Source organism: Rhinolophus ferrumequinum, chromosome X, assembly GCF_004115265.2.
Source record: "Rhinolophus ferrumequinum isolate MPI-CBG mRhiFer1 chromosome X, mRhiFer1_v1.p, whole genome shotgun sequence".
Taxonomy (NCBI): domain Eukaryota; kingdom Metazoa; phylum Chordata; class Mammalia; order Chiroptera; family Rhinolophidae; genus Rhinolophus; species Rhinolophus ferrumequinum.
In genome coordinates this window covers 8,622,542-8,648,276 of record NC_046284.1, presented here as the reverse complement: position 1 = coordinate 8,648,276, position 25,735 = coordinate 8,622,542, and the positions used below count along the sequence as shown (strand labels likewise).

At 43.1% G+C, this 25,735-nt stretch overlaps 1 protein-coding gene across 7 annotated transcripts in view; it reads left to right on the top strand.

Moving 5' to 3' along the window:
* MTMR1 (myotubularin related protein 1) overlaps positions 1-25,735 on the top strand; it is a 62,790-nt gene that overhangs the window by 20,334 nt on the left and 16,721 nt on the right. For 4 of the 7 annotated variants that reach the window (XM_033111139.1, XM_033111130.1, XM_033111124.1 and 1 more), the window contains 9 exons: positions 3,891-3,966; positions 7,336-7,430; positions 7,806-7,913; positions 10,180-10,281; positions 10,591-10,674; positions 11,518-11,667; positions 12,999-13,187; positions 23,312-23,497; positions 23,935-24,141. In XM_033111139.1, the coding sequence (XP_032967030.1) occupies positions 3,891-3,966; positions 7,336-7,430; positions 7,806-7,913; positions 10,180-10,281; positions 10,591-10,674; positions 11,518-11,667; positions 12,999-13,187; positions 23,312-23,497; positions 23,935-24,141 (1,197 nt within the window). Of the gene's footprint in view, positions 1-130; positions 182-3,890; positions 3,967-7,335; positions 7,431-7,805; positions 7,914-10,179; positions 10,282-10,590; positions 10,675-11,517; positions 11,668-12,998; positions 13,188-23,311; positions 23,498-23,934; positions 24,142-25,735 lie in introns of all 7 variants that reach the window. The other 3 variants (XM_033111115.1, XM_033111108.1, XM_033111099.1) reach the window with 1 other exon arrangement.

Below are 25,735 nucleotides of genomic sequence, written 5' to 3'. Positions count from 1 at the left end.
AAAGGTGTGTCAACTTTTACATGCTTACTGTCTCTTTAAAAAAGAACTTCTGTCCTTTCACCTGTCTGTTTGCACGTGTTTCTCTTTCTCCTCTTTGCCTTTTCTTGTCCATGCACCTGGTGCTGTGCAGGAGATTCAGGAAGAACACAATGGCTACCCTTCTGAAGCTGAAGCTGATCAGGTGGCAAGTTCTACGTGTTCATCTGTTTGTAGCTGCAGATCGTGTATTTAGAAGCCATTTCATACTAGATTTCTAGACGATAAGCAAATGCTTTTACCACTATAGTAGTGCCCTCCTGTCCAAGTTTGGTAGATTCCACTATGACATTATTTGCAAAAATTGGTTTATCCAACATTTTGTCAACCAGAAATTTGTTCACCTGTACTTCTTGGTTTCCCCACATAGGGTTTTTGATGAGTTAATGAACGTCAGTCACGAAAGGATTCTGAAATGCTGTTACAAAGACTTAGAGGGGACAGATGCATATGCTGAGGGTGCTCCTTGACAGTGTGGACTTTGCTTTATTCAAATGTGCATGGTCTGTGCCAAGCGCAGTCCCTGGTACTTTGTAAGTTTCGTGGATTGAGTCCATGTAGTTAGTATTTATTGATCAGAAGGAAAAAACTCATTTGAGTATCCTTGAGTGCTTACTCAGTACCTCTAGACCCTCTACAGTCTTTTAAAGCAACAGAACCTTCCCCAAAGCTTATGGAGAAACTCAATATGTGAAAGTGGTAGACGTGCACTCCAGGAAAATGTGGCAAGGCTCTGTGTTCAGCTGTGCCTCTGCTTGGCCCACCCTCCTTTGGTGACTCTGGAAGCACCTTGAAGCACCCGATTTGAAAACCACTGCTTTCAGCATGCAGCCATTAACTGCCCACCCAGCATATTAGAATCAGATGAGGAGAAAAGTAGTGGAGAGGCTAGGGACATCCCGTGGGCTCGAGCATTTGGGGACAAATTCAGGGAGCTGGTGGGCCTTCAGCTGGACTTTCAGGATTGCAGGAACAGGGTTTAGATGAGCTCATCAGAGGGAATTCCTCAACTGGGCAATACTTGGAGCAAGGGCACCAAAGAGGAATGGGTGTGTTCCTGAGATCAAATTTCGTTCATAAGAATATTCCATTCTTTCATTATGCTGTGCATGGGTTGGATAAATCAAGGGTCAAATCATGTCCTATGCAACTTGGTAGTTGCAGTCAAAGCTTAATGTAGCACAAGTGTGAGTCCCATTTCCTAACACCAGCTTTATAAAGCTGTACTCATAAAACGATGAGACTTTAGAAACCATTATCTTCTTGAATTCCTATGCTAAAGCTAAATGTGTTTCCTGTACAAAATAAACCATATATGGGGAAATCTGAAGCAGTGGGATCATTTGTTTGTTTTGTTCTGATGGTTTCTTTCTCATCAATTAAAAAGCATGTCCCAGAGTTAATTATTATTAGCGAGAGGGTTGTCTCACTGTCTCACAAACACAGTCGTGCTTCATATAAATGCACAAGAATTTCAAGCCAAATTCAACACGGCTTTCAGAAGAGAAGAGAAACGTTTAATCCTCAAACTCTATCTTGAGAGCCTTGTACATTCTCAAAATGGTCCCATTCACTGCTGTCTCCCATCTGCAACATTTTGCTTCCTAGTCCTGGGTTGAGGACTTCAAAATATTCGATGTGGCTTGCTATCAGGCTTCAAGTGAGCCACATTTCCCCAACCCCTTCCAGGCAAAATTGATGCAAACAGCTTGCTTTAGTAAATATATTTCAAAATAACCTATCCCCGTTTGTTTTTAAATATGAGTTAAGAAATTGAAGTCTATATAATGTATGATAATATTTGGCCATTAAAATGAGCTTTAACAATGTAATATTTGAAGTCATATAAAACTTGGATATCGATTAAAGTGGCTTTCTCACTTTGTAACTATATTATAAAGTTAGTCTTTATTTCAGGTAGTAAATGAAAGAAAGCTGACTTTCAAATGAAGGCTTCTATTAAAATTCGTGATTTTTTTTTTAGTGTTTCTAAAACTTGACATTTAAAAGAATGAATATTGGTTTATGCTTTATTGTGTAAAAGATGTGTTTCCAAATCAGGTGTGAGTATAAAAATGAATGAACAAACCCCTTTCCACGTCCCCTTTAACAGTTCTCTACATCCCTAACATTTTTGGCTGAAAAGTATTTTAAAAACCAATCTGGACCAACAATTCAAGTGGAATAAAATTCTTGGGAGGTAGCAATGAACCCTAATCTGTATTATTTTAATTGTCTATCCTGACAAGGAGGAAGATGGATTGTGTCCTATTGGGTACTTCCCATGGAACAGACATACCCTGAGCAACATTTAGCATTGATTTTCCTCGTTATAGTTTGACTTTTCCCCTTTCTTTATTTTGAAATTTTTGATGAAATTACTATACATAGTGTTTTTAAATTGACCCCCAAGTTCCTTTAATAAAACAATGACATATTCTTATAAGTATAAAAAATAGTTATTTTGAATTTTCAGTAATTTCTGTTAGAATTATCAAAGTTACCACTTTTTTAATGTTTTGTTTCACAAAATCATGCTGAAAACTTAGTATTGTCCACTCTGTTTTCCACTGAACACTAGTGGCCTCCTGATGTTAACAGGTATTTTTTTGGAGAAAGCAGCTCCTGATCAAATAGGTATGGGAAAAGCAGCATACTCTAGCGCCCTCTTGCTGATTTGGCTCACATTAACACACTAAACACTCACACAAAAATAAAAATAAAAAGTTTGTTTTCTTTAATCCTGTATTTCCCAAACTTAAAAAAGACCTATTCACATCTCTTGGGAATTTACTGTTCTATGAAACACAGCTTTGGAATTGCTGGGGTTTTGAACACCTTGTTCTTCTTGGTAACATATTGTGTCAGATGCCAAGGAGAAAGTGACCACTGTTTTTGGCAGCATCTTGGGGGGGGGGGTATCTTGGAATGGGCCCCGAGTTCAGACTCTGGTCCCCAGTTTTTTAGTTCTAAAGCCCCATTTTCTCAGCTCCCCTGAGTTCTCTGGCACTATGTGACCAAGCTCACAAGAGACTGGGTATTGGGCGTCTGTGCCAATCTGGACATTTAGAACTGTAGGCAGGTACCCACATTTATACCCAGGCACCGTATAATAGCCATCCATCCAAGACATCCTTTTCGTAGTATCATGGTAGCCAGGAAACTTAGTACCTTCTTAGCAATTTGCTGGCGAGTGTGGAATCAGCACCGAGTGAACTGGCTTGGGAGAAGCCGAAGGAACACACTCGGCTTGCTCCACAGTCGTGATTGAAATATTCTCGTCTGCCAGATGAGGGCACACTGTCGTGGCCTGGATGAGATACACACTGACAAGCTATCAGGCTTTGTGCACCCACATGTAGTCCAAAAGCCTAGGGCTTTCCTTTACAATAGCACTGCCCTGAGACCCCTCCCTGGCAACTTTACTTACACTTCGGGGTTTCCCATGCTATCTCATAGGCTGGGCCATTTCTACAGCACCTACATCTAATGTTGATTTTATTTGTATTAGTTTCATGCTCAGAAGGTAACCTTTTAAAAATTTTTTTTTTTACTTTATTTCTGAATTCTGGAGGAACCTTATAATAGCTGTCTGTGTAGTGATTATAGTATCTGTCATGTCAAGCCATTTATGTATTAATGCTTTCTAACTGTGAACTTGAAATATGTGTAATAACTTGCTAGAATATGCAGCATGGTGTCCTGTGATGCTGAGCTTTGAAATTGTCTTGTAAGGGGAGGGGGCATACATTTCGCACGCTTCTGTAGCTGTGTAGCGCGAGCGCAGAACAGCACAATTCTTTCCAGGTATACAGATGGAAAGTGAGATTTACTCCTGTTTGTTTTTTTGCCAGGCTCTAAGGGATGGGAATAAGCTGGCACAGATGGAAGAAGCACCACTTTTCCCAGGGGAATCAATCAAGGCCATTGGTAAGTTTAGTGCGTACACTTTGCTTATAGAGATCCGCAAAATGACGTGGCACTTTCCTTGTGAGCACAGGTGATGTATGTGCTGAAGATCAGCCAGGCCCATTTAATTAAGGGACAACTGGACTAAAGCTAGTCATTCTTATTCATATCCATATGACCTTAAGAGAGAGAAAACTATAGAGGATCCCTTTAAACTCCAACTGGGTATTAGTTGGCATTGCCAACACAACAGGGGCACAACTTTTCCTGATGAACTGAAGGCAGATCAGATATTCACTGTATGTCAGGTCACTGCTTTGTTGAAATCCTTCACTATAAGGCAAACGTATCAAGAAAGGACAATTTTAGTGCAAGAAAAAGGCGTGTGCTGCCACCCTGGATGGTAAGGGCGATGGCCTGAGGACTCCCACGTCGCCCCACGGTGGATTAGCTGGCATTTCAGCAGGTAGTCCGCTGTACCCTGGGTGGATGGGAGGGCGGTTGGGTGCGACCTTTTCACCTCACAATTGCTGGGGTTGAGTAGGACAGCCTGCTTTGCTAGGCTGAGTGTTACCTTCTTCCCTCATGACTCTCTTCCCAAGGATGTGTGCTCGGTTTCTGAGTACAGTCATCTTGTGTCAAGAACATTTGAGTAGCTGGTCTCTCCTACCAGGGCCTGCAAACAACCACCCCCACTGAATATCCTTGTCTGTGGCTCTGGACCCTACTTATCCTATCCTTGGTTTTGAAACTCTTTCCCTCTTTGGCTTCTGGAACTTCTCTTGCTGTTCTTTCTCTGGGAGTTCTTCTAGCCCTGCCTCCATGCTGCTTTGGGAATGATCTGTTTAAAATGCAGAGCTAATTATGTCGTGCCTCTGCTTCTCCTTCTGACAGCAGACTACACAGATTTAAAGTGGATGTGAAGAGTTTTGACACATTATACGCCTGGGAAACTATCATCACCGTCAAGATAACGAACATATCCATCATCTCCCAGAAGTTTCCTTTTTAACCCCCCCTTCTATACCTTTTCCCCATGCCCAAGCACTGTAGACTAGATTATATTTTCTAGAGTTTTCTAGAAATGTAATCATTGAGTATATTCTCTTTCTTGTCTAGCTTCTTCTACTCAGCATACCATAGTTTGCTGTGCATAATGAGCTCCTGTGTATATGCGCACCCACATTTTTGGCCCAAACTTTCAGGGGGGAAAAATCTTTTGCTTTATTATTTTAATTCAGATTTTTATTTGTTTACATTTAGGTACTTGTTTTTTGTACTATAAAGGAATTTTACCATTTATTTTTTAACATGTGGTACAAGAAATTTTATGGAACAAATAATTACAAAACACAAGAACAGATATAAGGTACAAGAAATTTTATGTGTAACAAATTTACCATATTTACGCATCATAGAAGGCCAAGAAGTCGTTGCAAGTTCATTGTAAGTTCAACAAAACCGATGATCGTATTCCAGCGTGTTATTTTGCATATGGATATCGTTATTGATTTCTAGAGTTATACTTTTAACTCATAAGCATAAATAAAATAACTAAAAACATTTATATAGGTAGGGAATTATACCCATGTATAATGTGCATCCTTATTTTTTCCTCACAAATTTGGCACAAAAGTGTTCATTATACACGGTAGAATATGGTAATTATGTTGATATTCATCCAAATTGTAGCTTGGGTCAATAGTCATTCCTTTTTATTGCTGAATAGTATTCCATTGTATGGATGCACCACAGTTTTTTTTTCATCCGTCCATCTATTGGTGGACATTTGGGTTGTTTATACCATTTGGCTATTACAAACAATGGATATTCGTGAACATTTCTTCTCTGGCCTCGTGTCCCATCATCCTCATGCGCTCTTTGGTCTCGTCACATTAACCTCCAACAACTGGCTGCTCTCTCCTTCCTCCCTTCTGCCTCCACCTTCTCCTCTCCCCCTCCCCCTTGCTTACCTGCTGAGTTAAGTTGATCCTTTTCTAAGCTCTTATCACATCCTGTCCACACAGTTACGATAGCATTTATCAGGCTATAGTATAATGCTGATTTCCTGTGTAGTGTCACTCACAGGTCATGGGGCTGCTTGTGGACAGGAACTGTGTCTAGTCATACCTAGAACCCCAATAATAGAAGTCACTCAGTACATAATAACTTCTAGAAAAGTTTAATGGAAGTGTTTGGCCAGATGACAGCTTTAGTACCTTTCATCGTTCCACTTGGACTCCTGTGTAGCTATGTACATTCCTGTCATTCCAATGGAATGACACTTGGGGAAGATCATCAAGATGTAGTATCTTTGTGATAGACGTGAGGTTCTTACCCCTCAGGAGTCCAGTATGTCATTGATATTATATTACATATTCTGATACTGATATTCACAATAAGCAAATAAAAATTCATATGGAAGGTGATAAAGAAATTGAAGCAAAGTCTTTTTCCACTCCAATTAATGTGGTTCTAGTTTTTGTCATCTGTGAAAAAGTTGCTTTGGGAGGGGCATTAGGGGGCAGTTTTTAGCTTTAGTTAGTTTTCATTAGCAGTAATTTATTAAGTGGTAGCCCAGGGTCTTCAGAGTTTAATTAATATGTTTGTGATGTGATTAATTTATCACTCAGGGGAAAAGTTAACCACCTGGAAATAAAATGACAAAATGTAGCTGATTATGAGGCCATTTACTTAAAAACTTGTTAAGTAGCAAATTAGAATATTGTTTTATAAAATGGAATTTTATTAGAAGAATATCCATCTATGTCTTTATTTCAAGTAATAACAAATTTAAAATTTAAAATTCCTAGAAAACTGGAATCACAAATGCACACACACACACACATACACAAACACACACACACGGTGCCAAAAAAAAGTATACACATTTTAAGAAAGGAAAAAACTGTATTAAAATTGTAATACTCAATATATACCAATAACAAAAGATGAATACAAGTTACATTTGACTTCTGCAATTACAAAAGGTGTCATTCAGCATCCATCAGCATCCAGACAGTTCTGATTACTGCAAACTACTGCTTGAGCAACATTGATCAAAGTGTCCACTTGTATACAAATTTTGGCACTATGTGTATATATATATATATGTATATACACATAGTGCCTATATATATATATATATATATATATATATATATATATATATGTCTTGTATTCATCTTTTGTTATCGGTGTATGTCATTACAATTTTAATACAGTTTTCTCCTGTCTTAAAATGTGTATACATTATTTTGGTACCCTCTGTGTGTGTGTGTGTGTGTATATATATATATATATATATATATATATTTGGAAAGTCGTGTTAAGATTTATTGAAGCACAAGCCTATGGCAGTAGTTGCTACTTTTGAGTTTTTTCTTTCAGTGAAAGATGTCATGTATATCTGCCCATTTATGGGAGCTGTGAGTGGAACGCTGACGGTGACGGACTTTAAGATGTACTTCAAAAATGTAGAGAGGGTGAGTTTTTAAAAGCGTGTGTTATTTTTTAAAAACACTTCAGAAGCAAGTAAACACTACAGAAGAAAGTAAGAAGTAACCTAAAATTTTATCACCCTGAGAGAACCAGAGGGTGAGTCATAAAATGTCCACATTTGCAAACAGATTTTGTATCTTGGAAAAAAGGCCATTAAAATAGCACTTACACCGGGAAGGGCAGTTTAATTGTACTCTTATCATCTTCAGAAAGCATGCTGTGAACCAGGCTTCAGTGTCTTGGCTGGGACAAAGAGGAAATGCAAAGTAAACAAATGTGTTTTAAGCGAGTGAAGACATAAAATATGAAAAGTTTGTTCACTGACACTAATAGGCATTCTTCTTAATTTGTAAACTCAGGACCCACATTTCATCCTTGACGTTCCCCTGGGAGTGATCAGCAGAGTTGAGAAGATTGGGGTGCAGAGCCATGGGGACAATTCTTGTGGTATAGAGATCGTGTGCAAGGTATGGTACCAACACCATTAAAATGAAAGAAGCAGTCAGCTGGGAACTTTCTCGGAAGCATTTTTCCTGGTCTTTGAACGGGGTAGTTTGTATTGTTAGTGACTCAAATGTTTTCAGGACAAAGACCTCTTCAAATCTTATATCAACCAATTCATACCTTTATGTAAGCCATTGTAGTAAACCTCTTCTTTTCTATTGAAGTATTCTAATTAGCATAGACCAATGACCTATGTGCTGACATTATTTGTTACATTTCAGAAAAATCAAGTGGAAAGCAGAGATCCATATTTTTTCCAGTTTGTTGTTTTAAGACTAACCTTCAGAACAGTGGAGGGTCAAAGACTTCTTCAAGGGACAACAATACAATGACCCTTGAACAATGTGAAGCTTAGGGCATGAACCAACTGCCTGCACAGTTGAAAATCCATGTATAACTTTGTTTAAAACCATATTAATCTTTTTATTTTATTTTTTTCAATTACAATTGATATTCAATATTATTTTATATTGGTTTCAGGTGAAGTTCTTAGTGGTTAGACATTTATATAACTTACAAAGTGATCCTCCCGATTAGTCTAGTACCCACCTGGCACCACACATAGTTATTATTATACAATATCATTGACTATATTCCCTGTGCTGTACTTTACATCCCTGTGACTATTTCATAACTACCAACTTGTATTTCTTAATCCCTTCACCCCACATGTAACTTTTGACTCCCCCAAAACTTCACTACTGATAGCATACTGTTGACCAGAAGCTTTACTGGTAACCATTGATTAACACATATTTTGTATGTTATATGTATTATGTACTGTATCCTTACGATAAAGTAAGCCTAGAGAAAGAAGACGTTATTAAGAAAATCATAAGGAAGTGAAAATACATTTACAGTATTTATTGAAAAAAAAAATCTGTGTGTAAGGTGGACCCATACAGTTCAAACCCATGTTGTACAAGGGTCAACTGTATTCGTAAATTCTGTGATTAAAAACACAGTTAAGTTTCTTGGCTATGTTGGAATTTTCATCCGAGCCATGGTCATTTTTGGTTTTGTACCCTTCCTCCAACAGGTTAAGTAGAAATGTGTGTGATAACTTTAGTTACTTAAGATAGCTAGTCACTTAAGAAACACCTTAACTGATGTTTTTATTGAAAATACAATTTATCAACAACCCTGCCCAAAGTACTGGGAAACAGGTCCTGCCTGCAGAATCATCGAGGTTCCTTCCAAACATGGGTTTGGGATCCCTGCCCATCTGTTTGTGTTGGTTGAATCTCTTGAAGACAGCTCCCTGTGGCGGACCCTAGGTTACAGTTGAATCCCCCTTTTTCAAAGAAACCTCTACTATTCCTGGTCACAAATCTCTGGCTCACTAGGCTTGCTTTGGGCACTACCTGGCCGTGGTGGCCTTTGATAAGGGACAGGTGTCCCTCGCAGGCCAGGCTTCTACATTCGGAGCCATGTGAAGCAGCTACAGAACTGCAGCCGGCAGGTGACTTAGTCAGCTCTGCAGTTTTGAAACACGTCATCTCCCGAGGCAGAGCTCTTCAGTAGCTTCCCACTGTCCTTAGGCTAGAGAGAAAGCTTATCAAGACCCCGTGAGTCTGAATCTGACTGGCTTTCCTCTGCAGCTTCATCTCCAGCCACCCTCCTCTCAGTCTTGCCATTCTAGTGTCTTCAGTTGCTCACACTCAAAGCCCCTCCCACACACACACACTCTGTGGGGTCTTCACACGTGCTGTTTCCTTTGCTTGCAACATTTTTCTCTCCCCAGCAATCCTAAATAGCAAATCAGCTCAGTCGGGGTGTACATGTGTAGCCCGTGGAGCTTGGAGGGAGAACACACCAGGAAGTTAGGTCACGTAGGCAGGTGTCCTGTGGCTGTTTTACTAAGATATTTTTAGGGCTGGGGTGAGCAGTTCTAATAGCTCCTTTCAAATGTTTTTCAGCCTAGCATTACTAGGGCAGTGCTCCAAGCCTTCTCAGCTCATGCCTGAGAGCCTTGCAAGGTGTGGGGTCTGTGTTTTGAAACAGGCGATATACAATTAAAAAGGTACAAAAACTGTGTGTAAGAAAAAGTAAGTAAACCCTGTTGGACTCCCTGTAGGCACCCACTGTTACCAGTTCCCATAGATACCCAATGCATGTAAGATGTATGTATAGTCTTTGCAAATATTTTATTGATCTCTGCAGCATGGCGTCTGCCTCATAGGTACTCAGTACACAGTGAATAAATGAGTTCTGCTAATTGTTTAACAGGATATGAGGAACTTGCGACTTGCTTATAAACAGGAAGAACAGAGTAAACTGGGGATATTTGAAAACCTCAACAAACATGCATTTCCTGTTTCCAATGGGCAGGTAGGTACACCAAAATAAACCGCTTTTGCATGCCTTTGTGGAGGTCCAAAAATTTCATGTTTAATTATTTCTTTTTCCAGTGGTTTCCTTTATCTCTTTTCTCTCTGCTGGGAACTAATATTAAAGTATTTAAAATGTGTCAGTTCTGTGTAATGATTAAGAAAACTGCCAATTTGTTGCTTTAAAATTTACAGATTAAAATGGGAATCTTACTACATTCAGCTCATAACTGAATGAAAAGCTTTAACATTGTGTATATGACATAGCAAGGAAATACTGACATATGTATTTTGTGGTTTTTGTATCCAGATGCTCTTTGCATACAACTATAAAGAAAAATTTCCAATTAATGGATGGAAAGTTTATGATCCAGTAGCTGAATATAGGAGACAGGTAAAGTATGCTGCTTATCAAACTGAAAATAATAGGTTGGGCATCTTTTTATTTTCTAAAAGGTTAGCAATATTGTGCAGAAGAAACCTGTTGAAACAAGTTGTACGTAGGTATAACTCACCTAGCTTGTAGGTTCTGATACCCTGGACTCCCTATGCCAAACCTTTGACTATGCCACGGTGTGTTCATCCGTTTTCCAGAGACAAGTGGAGAACAAGGACTAGAGTTTAAAAAGCAAATTGACTAGATGGCTTTTATTAGTTATTGTGGTAATGAGTTGATGCGTAAGGATGAAAACCAATGGCTTCAATGATATTTTAAGTATATGACGTGACTACATCCGTCTGCTGTGGTATTCCTCTACCAGAAGCTCTTACGTGCATTGTCAGTTTCAGTATATTCCAGTAAGATGATTTTCATGACATTTAATGTCTGTCTCTACCTGGTATTTGCTATGGTGATTTATATTACTTATTTGAGACATTTGTAAGAAGTTTCTGTGTCTCTAAAGGGCTTTCATGAGCATTTTCAAAAACAACACTATGTTCATTCGTTATAGAAAACATGGTTAAGAAATGTATAGGACTGGGATTCTAGTATATAATTTTCATTCTTAGTATGTTTGGAAATTCCCATGCTTCGTTAGATTTTTTGAAATGGGTTATGTTAGGTAAATGTATCTAAACTATTGTATCTAAATGTATCTAAACTGTATCTAGCGCTGAACAAATTATAAATGGTTGTTAGTAGAATATAAGAAATGGATGTGGTTCATACTTAGTACTTTTTGAAAGTGTAAAAGTATGCTTCCCACCCCCTCCTTTCTTCTCTAACACTCTGCAGGGCTTGCCAAATGAGAGTTGGAAAATATCCAAAGTCAACAGTAATTATGAGCTCTGTGACACCTACCCTGCCATCATCGTTGTACCAACTAGTGTAAAAGACGATGACCTTTCCAAAGTGGCAGCCTTTCGAGCAAAAGGCAGAATCCCTGTAAGTAACAAACATTGTCATTTAGGTATAAACATCCACCGTATTAGATCTAATATGGAAAGAACACAGAAAAAAATCCAGTGAACAAAGTGGAAAGTAGGAAAATAAGCCCCAAAAGCTGAGCATACCTTTGATTGTCAAGAGCCACCTAATTATATAAACATTCCCTTTGCTGACTCCGCTTTCTATGACTTCACATTACTAAGTACAAGGGTAACTTCACCTATGGACTCAAAATGTAGTAGGGAATAATGGAGGAATAGCCACAAGGAGTTAGCATGCTACTGTGTTAACGGTTTATGTCACCGGTTTCACCATCTCATCCTAGAGAAAAGATATATCCTTCAATGTCGAGTGAGTGCAAGGCTGCAGCTGCATGGGAAGGACACCATTAGGAAAAGCAACATACCGTGTTTCCCCGAAAATAACACCTAATCAGAAAATAAGCTGTAGCATGATTTTTCAGGATGCTCGTAATATAAAATAAGCCCTACCGTATTTCCCCCAAAATAAGACCGGATCTTATATTAATTTTTGCTCCAAAAGACGCATTAGGGCTTCTTTTATATTATGAGTATCATGAAAACTCAGGCTAGTGCTTATTTTCCGGTTAGGTCTTATTTTCGAGGACACATGGTAGCAGCCAGCAGGGGGTGGATTTTTAAAACAGCTTTATTGAGGTTTAATTGATACACAAAAACACTGCACGTGTTTAATGTATACAGTGGGATGAGTTTGGACACATGCATACATACCCCCGTGATACTATCGCCACGACCCGGGAGGGAGTGAACGTTCCTCAGCTTGGAGTTTGTGGTCTGGGACAATCCTGAGTCACTTGGCCACTGGAGGAAAACGGGAGGTTTGGGGACATAGCTTTAGATTTTCTAAGAGGCTGTATATTTACTTTGTCCTCATCTGGCCGCACGTATCATTATTAAGATACAAAGAGGTTTGAAAATTAGGAGACAAAATAAAACTAGTCAATCAAATAGGAATGGGGTTCGATGTTAGTAATCTGTTGTCTTACTTCCTGGTTTTTTTGTTCTGTTTCGGTTTTTGGTTTTTTTTGTTTCGTTTTGTTTTGTTTTTGAGACTCATAGAAGTTTGGAGGTAGAAGTGGATTTTCAGAGCTCATCTAGTTAGACTTCTTTCAACCTGACCCAAACATTGAGTCCCATGGCCACTATCATGCTGTGATTGGCCTGACCCCTCATTTTGGAGGAAAATATGCAGAAGCTGTGGTTGACAAGAAAACTTATTTTTACTGCCTGGTAATTATAAAATATGTTGTTTTAGGAACTGAACTCATATGTGTTGCTTACAAACAGGTATTGTCATGGATTCATCCAGAAAGTCAGGCAACGATTACTCGTTGCAGCCAGCCACTTGTGGGTCCCAATGATAAACGCTGCAAAGAAGATGAAAAATACTTGCAGACAATCATGGACGCTAATGCACAGTCTCACAAACTTATCATCTTCGATGCCCGGCAAAACAGTGTCGCCGATACCAACAAGGTACATTCTCGATGACATTGCAGAACCAGTGGGTCTTGTCTTATGTACTGTCTGTAAATCATTATGCAGTTCAAATGGCCCACCGGCTTCTTCCCGCCCTGAAGGTGGAATCTTTCCGAGTAGCCTATCGTTATCCTTCTCTGGCATATTGCCTGTGGGGGTCTCATGTGGGTTGGAATCTTGTCTTCCTTATTGTTCCTCCACAATCCTGTCTGCTGAATTAATTAAGCAATGAGCCAGAAAGAGAATTATCACCCAAAGAATCAAGTAAATATTTTAATGAAATGATCGTGAGGCCCTTGGAAGTCCCTTTAACCTGTGAAATATGTATGGTGATGCTTGATTCATTCCTCTCTGGTCTGAAGCTGTTAGAATGGAATCACGTATGTGAAGGTAGACAAATATACAGTTTCCATAAATCACATGGAGCAGTGGCATCTGCAGACCACCCCATTTGATCCCTACTCGCTGATGGGAACAGGATCCTTCGTACCTAGTGACAGCTATGGTATCAAGCCTTCAGAACCCGCTATCCAAATAGGAAAGGCTCTGAACCGAGTCATTTCTATTTCCCATGGATGACTTTCCAGCAGTGTGTTACTACAGACAGGCATTTAGCAGTCAGAGGGCTTGGCCCTCTCACAAGTAATTTCAGGTATCAGGAAGGTGGTGGCAGCACTTACCATCTCATGCCTACTTATAAAATGCTATCTGAGTAACAAACATGTCATGGACACCTAGTGAAGGAGATACCACAATAGACCAGGTGAGGTACTATATACAGGTGTCAGCTCAGTGCGCTGAGGGAGCCAGGAGAGGGATTGGCCAGCCCTGCTAATGAAGCTGGGTAAGGCTTCATGAAAGAGGCCCCATTCAAGCTGGCTTTGGATGGTTACCAGGAAGAGACAGGAAGGACATCCTAGAGAGCACGAGAACCTATCCACCAGTGTGCCAGAGCACGTCATTCACAACAGTGACAAGAGGAAGATGTCTGAGGGTCACCCCCCACCATGTCCTCCTCAGCAGTGCTTGGGGAGGTCTTTGTTTCTCTGGGTCGCTTGAGTTTCTTCTTTCCTCAGTGATTATTCCATTGACCACAATCTCCAAAAAGCTACCCTCCTACTCCCCCATCTCACTCTCAAGAGAAGCCATCACCTTCTCCTCCAAGGAGCAAACAAGCCATCGGAGACGTCATTTTCCCTCGGTACCTGAGGACCTGCTGTGGGCCCAGCACACGTTAAGCACTGGGGACAGGTGCATATTAAACAAGCAGTCGCACCAACTGCCATGTGCTTATACTCCGAGAGCGTAAAAGGAACGTTGTTATTTGCTACATGACCCTGGGCAGTTACTTCATCTCTCTAGATCACGATTGCCTCGTCTCTAAAATAACAATGACAGTAAACCTACTTCCTGGAGTGGATGTGTGACAACAGGAAAGGACCCAGGACAGTGTCCCTCCCTGAGAAAGCATTTGGTTCAAGTTAACTGTCATTATTACTGACCTCAGAGTGGACCGCTCCATTCTCTTGACTTTCATGACATCTCACCCCCGGGATTTCTCTCTCTCTGGCCTCCTTCACTGGTTCCTCTTCCTCTTCCCAACCTACCAATGGCAGTGCTCCTCAAACTCAATCTTGGGTCCTCTTTTCTACTTTGCACAATCTCCCTGGGCCATGGCCTCCAATGCCATGAGTTTAAACACTCTGTATGTTGAGTCTGACACCCAAGTTTCTGTCTCACCCTGATCCCTCCTGAGGCTGAGGCAGAATTTCCACCCTATTGTCCAGTTGACATCTCCACTTGGCTGTCTCCCAGGTAACAACCTCAGCGTATCCAAACTGGCCTGAGAAGCAGGGTGGTAAGAAGCCTCGGCTTGGCAATCAGTTACCCCTGGGTTTTCCTCCAGATTCTGCCACTCAGTGCTGTGTAGAACCCTGAACCGGTTACCTCAGCTCTCCGTAAACCTCAGGTTCCCCTTCTATGAAATGGGAACTAACAGTATCTTGTGTAGAGAGCTGTGTAAGGGTCAAAATTAAGTGGGAAGAATGCACATAATGGACTCAGCACGGTGCTGGGTGCATCCTCAGAACTCAGTACCGGATGCTGATGAGCTCGCCCCCAGGTGTCTGGCCTGAGGGGTGAATGGTGGTGTCGGTTACTGAGATGGGAAAGACTGAGAGAGGGACAGGCCACGGAGGCAGAGGGGTGGTGTATGAGTTTCCTGAGGCAGCTGTACAAGTCACCACACACTTGGTGTTTTAATACAACACAGACTTATTCTCTCCCAGTTCTGGAGGCCAGTATCTGAAATCTGGCAGGGCTGTACTCCCTCCAAGGGCTTCCGGTGAGAGTTGTCCCTTGCCTCTTCCAGATTCTGGTGGCTGCCCTGTGCAGGGAGCCACAGCGCTGCAGTTTCTGCCCCTGTCTTCACATGGCCTTCTCCCCTCTGTGTCTGTGTCCTCTCCTCTGTTCAAAGGATACTTGTGATAGCATCTAACTGCCACCCAAGATAATCCAGCATGATCTCTTCATCCCAAGATCTTTAACTTAATCACACCTGCCAAGATGCTTTTCCCAAAAAAGATCATGTTCACAGTGGCCAGGATTTGATGTGGATATCGGGGCGGAGGGGGGGAGACATTTTTTGGCCTATCATGGGGAGTTGTCCTTGACTAGTCAGTGCCCCTTGCTCTGCACATCTGGTGGATCCTTAACCCTTGTCAGTCTTTTTTGTCTCTGCGTATTTCCTGTCACCGCTGCAGTACTATCCCGATGAAGTAAAACACGTGAGAAAAGCTATATTCACAGAGGCAATCTTGTAAACATCCAACCGAGCAGGGGTAGTTCTGTGTTTTATCGAATGCAGAAGAAGGACACCACATTGCATGTCTGGAATGACTTTACCTATAGCGGTGTATGTGTCTAGGAACCAGAGAAAGATGCTACTCTGTTCAGATCCCCATTAGCTCTTCTATGTAATATCGTGTCATCTGCAAGTAGAGAGAGTTTGACTTCTTCCTTTCCACTATGGATGCATCTTATTTCTTCTTGCCTAATTCCCAGGCCAGAACCTCTAGTACAGTGTTGACTAGAAGTGGTGGAAGCAGGTATCCTTGTCTTGTTCCTGATCTTAGCTTGAAAGCTTTCAGCTTTTCACCATTCAGTACATTCGCTGTGGGTTTTTCATACGTGCCCTTTACAGGTTAAGGAAATTCTCTTCTACTATTAGTTGGTTGACTGATTTTTATCCTGAAAGGATATTGGATTTCCAAAGGCCTTTTCTGTATCACTTGAGATGATCACATGTTTTATCTTTCTTCTTCATTCTGTTGATGTGGTGTATTACACTGACTGATTTTTGTATGTTGACCACTGTAGTGGGTTGAATAGTGTCCCCCAAAAATCCACGTCACTGTGGAACCTCAGAATGTGATCTTATTCAGACATAGGATCTTTGCAGATGTAATTAGTTAAGAGGAGGTCATACTGGAGTAGGGTGGGGCCCTCATCCAATGGCTGTCCTTCTAAGAAGGCCAGGTAGAGACACAGGTACACACAGAGGGAAGATGGCCATGTGATGACAGAGGCAGAGATTGCAATGCTGCAGCCACACACCAAGCAGTGCCAAGGATTTCCAGAATCCACCAGAAGCCAGGAATGAGCCACGAACAGATTCACCCTCAGAGCCTCCAGAAGGAACTAACCCTGCCGTCACCTTGATCTTGGACTTCTAGCTTCCAGCACTGGGAGGGAATAAATCTGGGTTGTTTTAAGCCCCCTACTTTGTGCTACTTTGTTACTGTAGCGCTAGGAAACCCAAATAATCCCCTACGTTACTGGGATAAATCCCACTTGGCCATGGTATATAATCTTAATATGCTGCTGGATTCAGTTTGCTAGTATTTCGTAGCGGTCCCCTTGAATCTAGTCTCCACACCATGGCCCATGTAATCTAAACACACAGCTCTGTGCACGCCCTCCGTGCCCTGCAGCACTGACATACAATTCCTGAGCAGGGCCTCTGAAGCCCCCCCCACGGGCCCTTTCCTTTCATGTCTCAGCTGTGGGAGGCTCCTTTCAGTTTCTTAAGCACGTCTCCTTGTCATCTCCGAGCCTGTGCCCCCAGAGCTAACCATTCCCCCAGCCTTCACATGACACGTCAAATGTCACTTCCTCAGGGAGGTCTTTCCAGATGAGCGGAGGCCTTCCTGTGCCGTGGCGCTCTGCACTTCCTTTTCTATAACCCTCAGCACACTTCTGATTCCTCATTCAGCCTGTGTCTCGCCACTCGGCCTTCAGCTCCCTGACAGCAGGGACTGTAAGGATCTTGAGTATACCTGGGTCCCCAGACCTGGGCCATCACATAAGAGCTGCTCCATAGACTGTGGAAGACGGTCTGGCTGGCTGGCAGGTCAGGTCAGGTCATCTCTCAATGGGTAGTTGCCATTTAGAGGACCTAATGGCGAGTGGCGTTGTATATTAATTCAAAACTCCAGACTCCATTATGGAGGCAGTGCGATAGCACCAAAGGTTTTTAAGTCACATTTCTTTTTCAGAAAGTGAACATGGAGGGAAGGAATTTAGCTTTAACCTGTAGCATTCGAGGAGACTGAGTGGGGAAAGATAAAGCTCTGGAGCTCAGAAAGTGGTCAGGTTGAGTTTGAGATTGGGGCCCAGTGGCCTGTTGGGTGATGGTTGCAGCCTGCGTGTGTGTGTGGGGGAATCTCCTTAATATGGAAGGACTCTAGGTCTGGTGAGCAGGGGCCAAGCAGCAAACCCTCAGAAATGTCGTCTGGTGGGCAAGAGAGGGACTGTCTGTGAAGGAAGGCGTGGTCTAAGCGTTGGGAGGAGACCCCGAAGAGGGAGGGAGGGGTCCTAGATGCCAGAAGAGAAGGCGTGCCCAGGGGGAAGACTGGGAGGGAGGGGCCGTCTTAGCTCCAGCTGCTGTAACAAAATACGAGACTGGGTGGCTTATAAACAACAAACATTTATTTCTCATAGTTCTAGAGGCTGGAAGTCCAAGATCAGGGTCAGCAAATCCAGTGTCTGGGGAAGGCCTGCTTCCTGGCTTGTAGCCTGCCACCTTCTTGCTGTGTCCTCACATGGCTGAGAGCAGAAAGAAGCAAGCTGTCTCCTATCTCTTCTTCTTAGGGCACTAATCCCATCCTGAGGGCTCCACCCTCATCACCTAATTCCCTCCCAAAGGCCCCGCCTCCCAATCCTATCACCTTGGAGGTTAGGATCCCAACATTTGGATTTGGCGGGGACAGATTCATGTTGTCCACAATGAGCAGTGTGTGGATTTCAGAGTCTGGGGGCATGGGAATCCTGACCTGCCACTTTGTGCCTTTGGCCTTTGGGAATTGTCAGCCCTCTTGGAGGCTTCAATTTTCTCACCTGGGAGCCCTCCCTCCTGAGGAGGACTGGCGTGCTAATGGGCAGAGAGTGGCAGGCTTTCAAGGAGCCCTCAACAGCCGGCTTGAAATCCAGGAAACCTGAGTCCATCCTTCAGGTGGCTGCTGGTATTCGGGTTTCTTTTTCCTAAGAGGGTTGAGGATTGCCCTGTCACCGCTGGTATCAACTTATTCTTGCAGACTTGGGGGCTAGTGGCCCAACGTCACCAGCTTCTTTCTGGAACCCTGCTTTGCCCCCATAGAGAGAGGTCTGGCTATGAAGTTCTTGTCTTCTAGAACTCTCTGGAACCCTCCCCGTATTCCTGCCGGCGTAAAGGTGGATCTGCCTCTCACCCTCCTTCCCCTTCTTCTGTCTCAAGACCTCGAGGTGCCTGTTCTCTGCATCCTGGCTTGGAGTAGGTGCTCACACTCTTTGCCTCCGTACCCCCATTTTCTGATTGCCATTTGTCTTATCTGAATCCTTGGTAATTGGTTTCCAGGTAACACATTGCCCTTAAATACATTCTCCTGGTTAAAACCAACGTTTAGCCCTGGCTTCCTCCCGTGCTGAAGAGCCTGATAAATACGAGGCCCGGCACAACCCCTCAAGCCCTCTCCCAGCCTCTTCCTGCCGCTGTGCTCCGCAGGGCCTGGGGCCCATTCCTCTGCTAGCTCTTGGCTTCCTACGTGATAGGTGCTTGTGAGGTAATACTGTAACAGTGCTGGAGTATCTTTGGTGAGTAGTGAGAAGGCACCAAGGCGTGCGTGGATTAGCTTTAATTAACATCATTTATTTTATTTTATTAATTTAATTAGAAGTTAATCCCCACAGTGACCCTTGGAAGTTTTTACAGGTGAGAAAGCTGAAGTGGTATTTGGGTGGCAGAGCTTGGATTACAAATCCGCTCTCCCTGCCACCCAGGCCTGTGCCTTTATGCGCGACACTGTGCTGTTCTGACCTCAGTCAGCAGCGTCTTCAGTGGGCTCTGAGGTTAATTTTGTTATGAAAACTATAATTATTCCATGGAGGCAGGACCGTGCTCTAAACGGCTTTGTCCATAGTTGGTGTTCCAACAGTATATTCTTCAAGTTAAGTTGTCTCATATAATTCTGTGGAATAACTTGGAATATAAGCTGGTATCTACATATGCAAAATTTTGTTGTTCTCCTGTCAGTCATGTTTGCCACTTGCAGACTTTATCGGAAACTCAGCAACTGCAGCTACATCCAGGTGGGGGGGCTTTCAGCCGCAGGCAGGCTCTGGTCTTCCCCAGAAGTGCTTTCCTTCTGAATTCTCAGGTGCAAAGTGCCCTCTCAGACCTCAGCCTCCTCTGCAGGTGTCCGCAGGCCGCTCCGCTCCGCACGCAGCTTGTCCTCAGTGCACGACCCCCCTCCAGCCTCTCCTGGCCCCTTCTCAGCCCTGCCCGTACTCATGTGCTCCTGCCCAGCCTGTCCTTAGGCTGCCCCTCCACTGTCCTGCAGCCAGCACCTTGGCTCCTTAGCCCTTCAGCACCCTTGCCTGGCCCAGTTCACTTCTGCCTGCCTTTCTCATGCCCACAGCCAGGGCTGCTGACTGTCCCAGGAAGACAGAAGGCTCACATCATGCAGGTTGGAGTCACTCCAGAATCAACTCTGCCCCTCCCAGGGGCCGTTTTAGGCCCTTAAGGACTCTTTTCTAATGTACCAGCCTGTTCCACCACCTTCAGCTGACACTGCTTCCTTCACAGAGGATACACCAACCCTCAAACAGGAACTTCCTCTGCTCCTGCCACCACACCTGGGAACAGCTTGTATTCCTGTCCATGGAAGCCTCCTGCCTCCTGTTAAGATGGAAGGGGGGGCCTCCTCCCTGTGCCCTGCATGCAACCCCCACCTCCCCTACCTGCTCAGTCATCCCTGTTCCCTCTCTGGGGTCCCTGACGTTTCCTCTCCACTGCCTCCTTCTCATGAAGTTTTCCCCATTTACAAATAAACGCCCCCTGGAATCATCGTCACCGTCCCCTTCCAGCTGGCACCTTCCCCTGCCCTTTGGAGGAGCTTAGTGTTCACTGCCACTTGCTCGCCCCTTAAGCTATCTCTTCAGACTGTTCTTGGTAAAGTCGCCAAGTACATTCTAGACACAAAATCCAATGTGTGTTTTTCAGTTCTTATTTTCCTTGCTCTCACAAGCTTTGGACATAGTTGAGTGCTTTCTGCTTTTCAAAATAGTATTTTCCCTTTTTTTTTCCCTTCAACCTCTGGCTACTTTTCTCAGTCTCTTTTGCTGTGTAGCCCTGAAATGCTGGCCTTCTTCAGGTGCCCAGCCTTCACCTCTCACATTGGAGATCTCTGTCCTCCAATATCATCCATGGGCCCGTGATTTCGTGTTGATATGCCCAGCTCAGCCCTCTCTACTGAGCTCCGACCTGTGTGTCACACTGCCAGTAGGCCTCTCCCCTTGAATTTCTCACCGGCGTTTTGTGCTCACTATGCTCAAAGCCAAACGCTCTGTTCCTTCTTCAGTAGTCTATATCCCAGTAAAGGATGCCACCATCTCTCAGGTCACCCAATCTAGAATCATGGGTATCACTGTCACCTGCTGTGCTATCCACGTCCATTGCCCCGACCAGCCATCTTGTCTTGCCTCTTAAATATCTCAAATCAGATGCGTGTCTCTGCCCTGCTGCCTCTGCCATGATTCCTTCAGCCAGATGACCATCGGTCTCCAAGCTGGTCCACATGCACAAGGTTCCACCCCTCTCTAGCCCCTCCCATCCCCTGTAGCCAGTGATGATTTTACCGTGCAACTCTGATCCAGGCCCTGGCCACTTTCTGGCCTCCTCTCTCCCTGCTCTTGCCATTGCCCTAGTGTTCTCTGCTGAATTTGTTGCCTGTCTCTCGGGAAGCCATATCCTTGCCTATCTCTGGGCATCTAAACATGATGGCCCTTTGCCTTGCATGTTCTTGACCTTCCTTCCCACAGCAAAGCTTTCCTGACTTGGGTTCTCTTCTCAGTGTAGACATCTCTTCTGTCCCCCTGGCAGCCTCCCAGCATACCCTGTGCTCTCCTACAGCAAAGGACTTGCCTCCTGTACTACACTTGCGCCTTCTCCTCACCTGCTTACCCCACTATATTTTGAGGGCCTTGAGGACCAGCGTCTACACTTGTTCATAATTGTTGCCCCAATATTTAGCTCAGGGCCGAGCATTAGTACCCACTTGGTAAGTGGAGACTAAATGAAGATGCATTGGGCTTATAGATGCATTGATTATTGTTTTTATTGAGATAAAATTCACACAACTTACAACATGCCATTTTAACCATTCCAAAGTTTACAATTCAGTGACTTCCAGTATATTCACAATGTTGTGGAACAGTTACCGCTGTCTAATTCCAGAATGCTTTCATAGCCCCAAATGGAAACTCTGTGCCCGTTGGCAGTCACTGCCCATTCTCCCCTCCCCCAGCCCCTGGCAACCACTAATTTACTTTTCTGTCTGCATAGGTTTCCTTGTTTTGGATATTGCAGACAAGTGGGATCATACAATATGTGGTCTTTTGCATCTTTCACTTAGCATAATGTTTTCAAGGTTAATCCATGTTGTAGCATGGTATAACTGCGTCATTCCTTTATGTTGTTAAAAGGTTGTTTCCACCTTTTAACGATTGTGAATAGTACTGATGTGATCATTCGTGTACAAGTTTTTGTTTGAATACCTGTTTTCAATTCTGTGGGACTAGAATTGTTGTGTCATATGGTGATTCTATATTTAAGTTTTTGAGGAAGCACCGAACTTTTTTCCACAGACTGCACAATTTGAATTCCCACTAGCAATGTATTTGGGTTTTAGTTTCTCTACATTCTCATGACAGATGTGTTTTGAATGTTGACCTCTACTAAATATAAGCTAATTGCACACTAGATTTTGTTGAGATTACCAAGGGGTGAACCATATCCCCCTTTTTTGTTACGTTTGCTTAAGTTGCTTATTTTATTTTACTTAAGTTGCTTAAGTCTCATTGTTAGGGATTTACAAACTATTTTATTATACAGAAATTGTGTGGTAGTATATTTTTTTCTATTCAGATAAATGGCACTAACAGACAAAACTTTTTCAACTTAATTTGTCTTGAGTAAGATCCATTCATTAATGGTTTAAAACCTGACGATCGGTGATGGAGAATTGTTATGGGTGAATTGTGTCTCCATTTAAAAAGTATGCTGAAATTCTAACCCCAGTACCTGTGAATGTGGCCTTATTTTGAAATAGGGTCTTTGCAAATGTAATCAAGTTATAATGAAGCCATATTGAAGTAGGCTGGGCCCTGATCCAATCTGACTAGTGTCCTTATAAGAAGAGAAGAGACACATACAAGGAAAAGGCCATGGGATGATGAGGCAGAGATTGGAGTAATATGTCTATAAACCAGGAACACCTGGGACCATCCAGAAGCTGGAAGAGGCAAAGAAGTATCCTCCCCAAGAAGCTTGAGGGAGTGCAGCCCTGCCAACATCCTGTTTTTGGACATTCCAGCCTCCAGCACTGGGAGAGATGACACATCTGTTGTTTCAAGCTACTCAGCTTGCGGTATTTTGTTCCAGCGGCCACAGGAAGCTCATACAAAGATTTAGGAGGTTTATTATGGGCAGATGAGTGTGTTGCTTCTTTAATGGTCTCAATTTGGTAACACTAGAAAGAACAGAAGTTAACTCCGATGAAGTGATGTCTGTCTGTTGTCTTTCACAGGCCAAGGGTGGAGGCTATGAAAGTGAAAGTGCTTACCCGAATGCAGAACTCGTGTTTTTGGAGATCCACAACATTCACGTGATGAGAGAGTCACTACGTAAATTAAAAGAGATCGCGTACCCCTCGATCGATGAGGCACGGTGGCTATCCAACGTGGATGGGACACATTGGCTGGAGTATATAAGGGTAAAGAGGGCCAGTCCCTTACATGCTTTCTGGATAAGATTTCTCTGTGTCAGTGCCATAAATCTGTCTATCCAAGTCGTTTCTCAACATTGCAAATAAGCACATCTTTGCTGTGTACTTGTGCTTCCTTAGTTTCCACGGCAGCATCCAAACTGTGGTCTTTGTTGGGGGGCTTTTGTGATATAATAAGGGATAATGCTTGCCTCACATCAGGATTTTAAAGTACTTGGTGGCCTTTTTAATAAAGGACCCTATTTACTGCCGTAGCTGTCCTTAGTATAAGGTTTTTTCTTCCTTCTACAATGCTGTTTCCTAGTGATTCTCAATTGATTGCATTCTTGTTTCATTTATTGACCTGAACTTTCAACATTCTCCCCAGAATTGCTTTTGGTATCATACAGATTAAAGCTTGCTCTAACGTGCCTTCTTTTCTGAAGATGCTTCTTGCTGGGGCAGTAAGAATTGCTGATAAAATAGAATCTGGGAAAACGTCAGTGGTGGTGCACTGCAGCGACGGTTGGGACCGAACAGCCCAGCTGACGTCTCTGGCTATGCTGATGCTAGACAGTCATTACCGCACCATTAAAGGATTCGAGGCTCTCATAGAAAAGGAGTGGATCAGTTTTGGACATAGGTTTGCACTGGTAAGTTGAGACAGTGGGGTTCATGCTTTGACTGTTTGGCTGTGTCACATGCTTGTGCGTAGCACACGAGGCGCATACACACACATGCACACGTGCACAGGCTTTGTGCTGTGTATCAGACCTGAATCGCTATAATAGAACACTATGGATCTCGGCATTGTATGTTGCTGGTAGGGCATTCTATTTTATTGTAGTTTTTAGTGTAGGTATGCCTTTAAAAAATAAAAGTTGAGGTTAAATTCATATAACATAGAATTAACCATTTTAAAATGTACAGTTCAGTGGCAGTTAGTACATTCACAATGTTGTGCAACCTCTGTCTAGTTCCTAAACATTCATCACCCTAAAAGGAAACCCTGTATGCATTAAGCAGTCACTCTTCATTCCTTCCTCCCCCAGCTCCTGGCAACCACTGATCTGCTTTCTGTCTCAATGAATTTGCCTGGTCTAGGTACCTGATATAAGTGGAATCATACAATATTTGTCTTTCTGTGACTGGCTTGTTTCACTAAGTTTTCAAGCTTCATCCACGTTGTAGTTTATATCGATTTAATTCCTTTTCATGGCTGAATAGTACTCCACTGGATGTATAGACCACATTTTGTTTATTCATCTGTTGATAGACACTGGAATGTTGGCTATTGTGAATAATACTGCTATGAACATTGGTGTACAAGTTTTCCCATACAAAATACCACAGACTGCGTGGCTTAAACAACAGAAATTTGTCTCATAGTTCTGGGTGCTGGAAGTCCAAGATCAAGATTGTGGCAGGGTGGGTTTCTCCTGAGGCCTCTCTCTTCGGCTTGTAGATGACTGCCTTCTCTCTGTCCTTGCCTCTGTATCTGGTCCTTGCCTCTGTATTGTGGTCTTCCCTCTGTATCTGGTCCAGGTTTCTTAAGGATACCAGTCAGACTGGCTTAGGGCCCATCCTAATGGCCACATTTCAACTTTATCACCTGTTGCAATCACCTCTTTAAAGGCTCTACCTCCACATACAGTCACATTCTGAGATTACTAGGGGTTAGGATTTTAACATGTGAATTTAGGGGGCACAACTCAGCCCATAATAGCCTGCTCTCACTTTGGGATATGTATCTAGGAATGAGATGGCTGGGTCACCTGGTAGGGCATTCTTGGGCTGCCAGGTGTGTTTTAGTCCAAATGGCAGCTAATTCCCTGTCTGTCCAGGCTGTTGAACTGTTGGGAGTTTCGTCTGATCTATGTGTTGAATTGCAACCCCATTCAGACTCACTTGTGAAAAGCAGGAGGCTGGGCAGTTTGAGGACTTCCATGTCCCCAGCCGTAAGGGTGCTGAGTGTACCCACTGTGCCTGCATTCTTGGGGCGCACAGGGAAGGGCAGTGCTATGGCATCCCTGTGGGAGCTGTTGTCACATTTGTGGACACACCCCCTTCACTCTCTGTGCCTTGGTTTCCCTTCTCGGAAATGGAGTGCTGTGGGGTGGGAATGAGTTTATATGTACCGGGCGTGGAGGATAGTTCCTGATCCAGGCCGTGCAGGTAAGGCGTAGCTCCTGTTACTATTTTAAACCTTATCACAAACTCCTTCGTTGCGTCTTCCCTCAGCAAAAG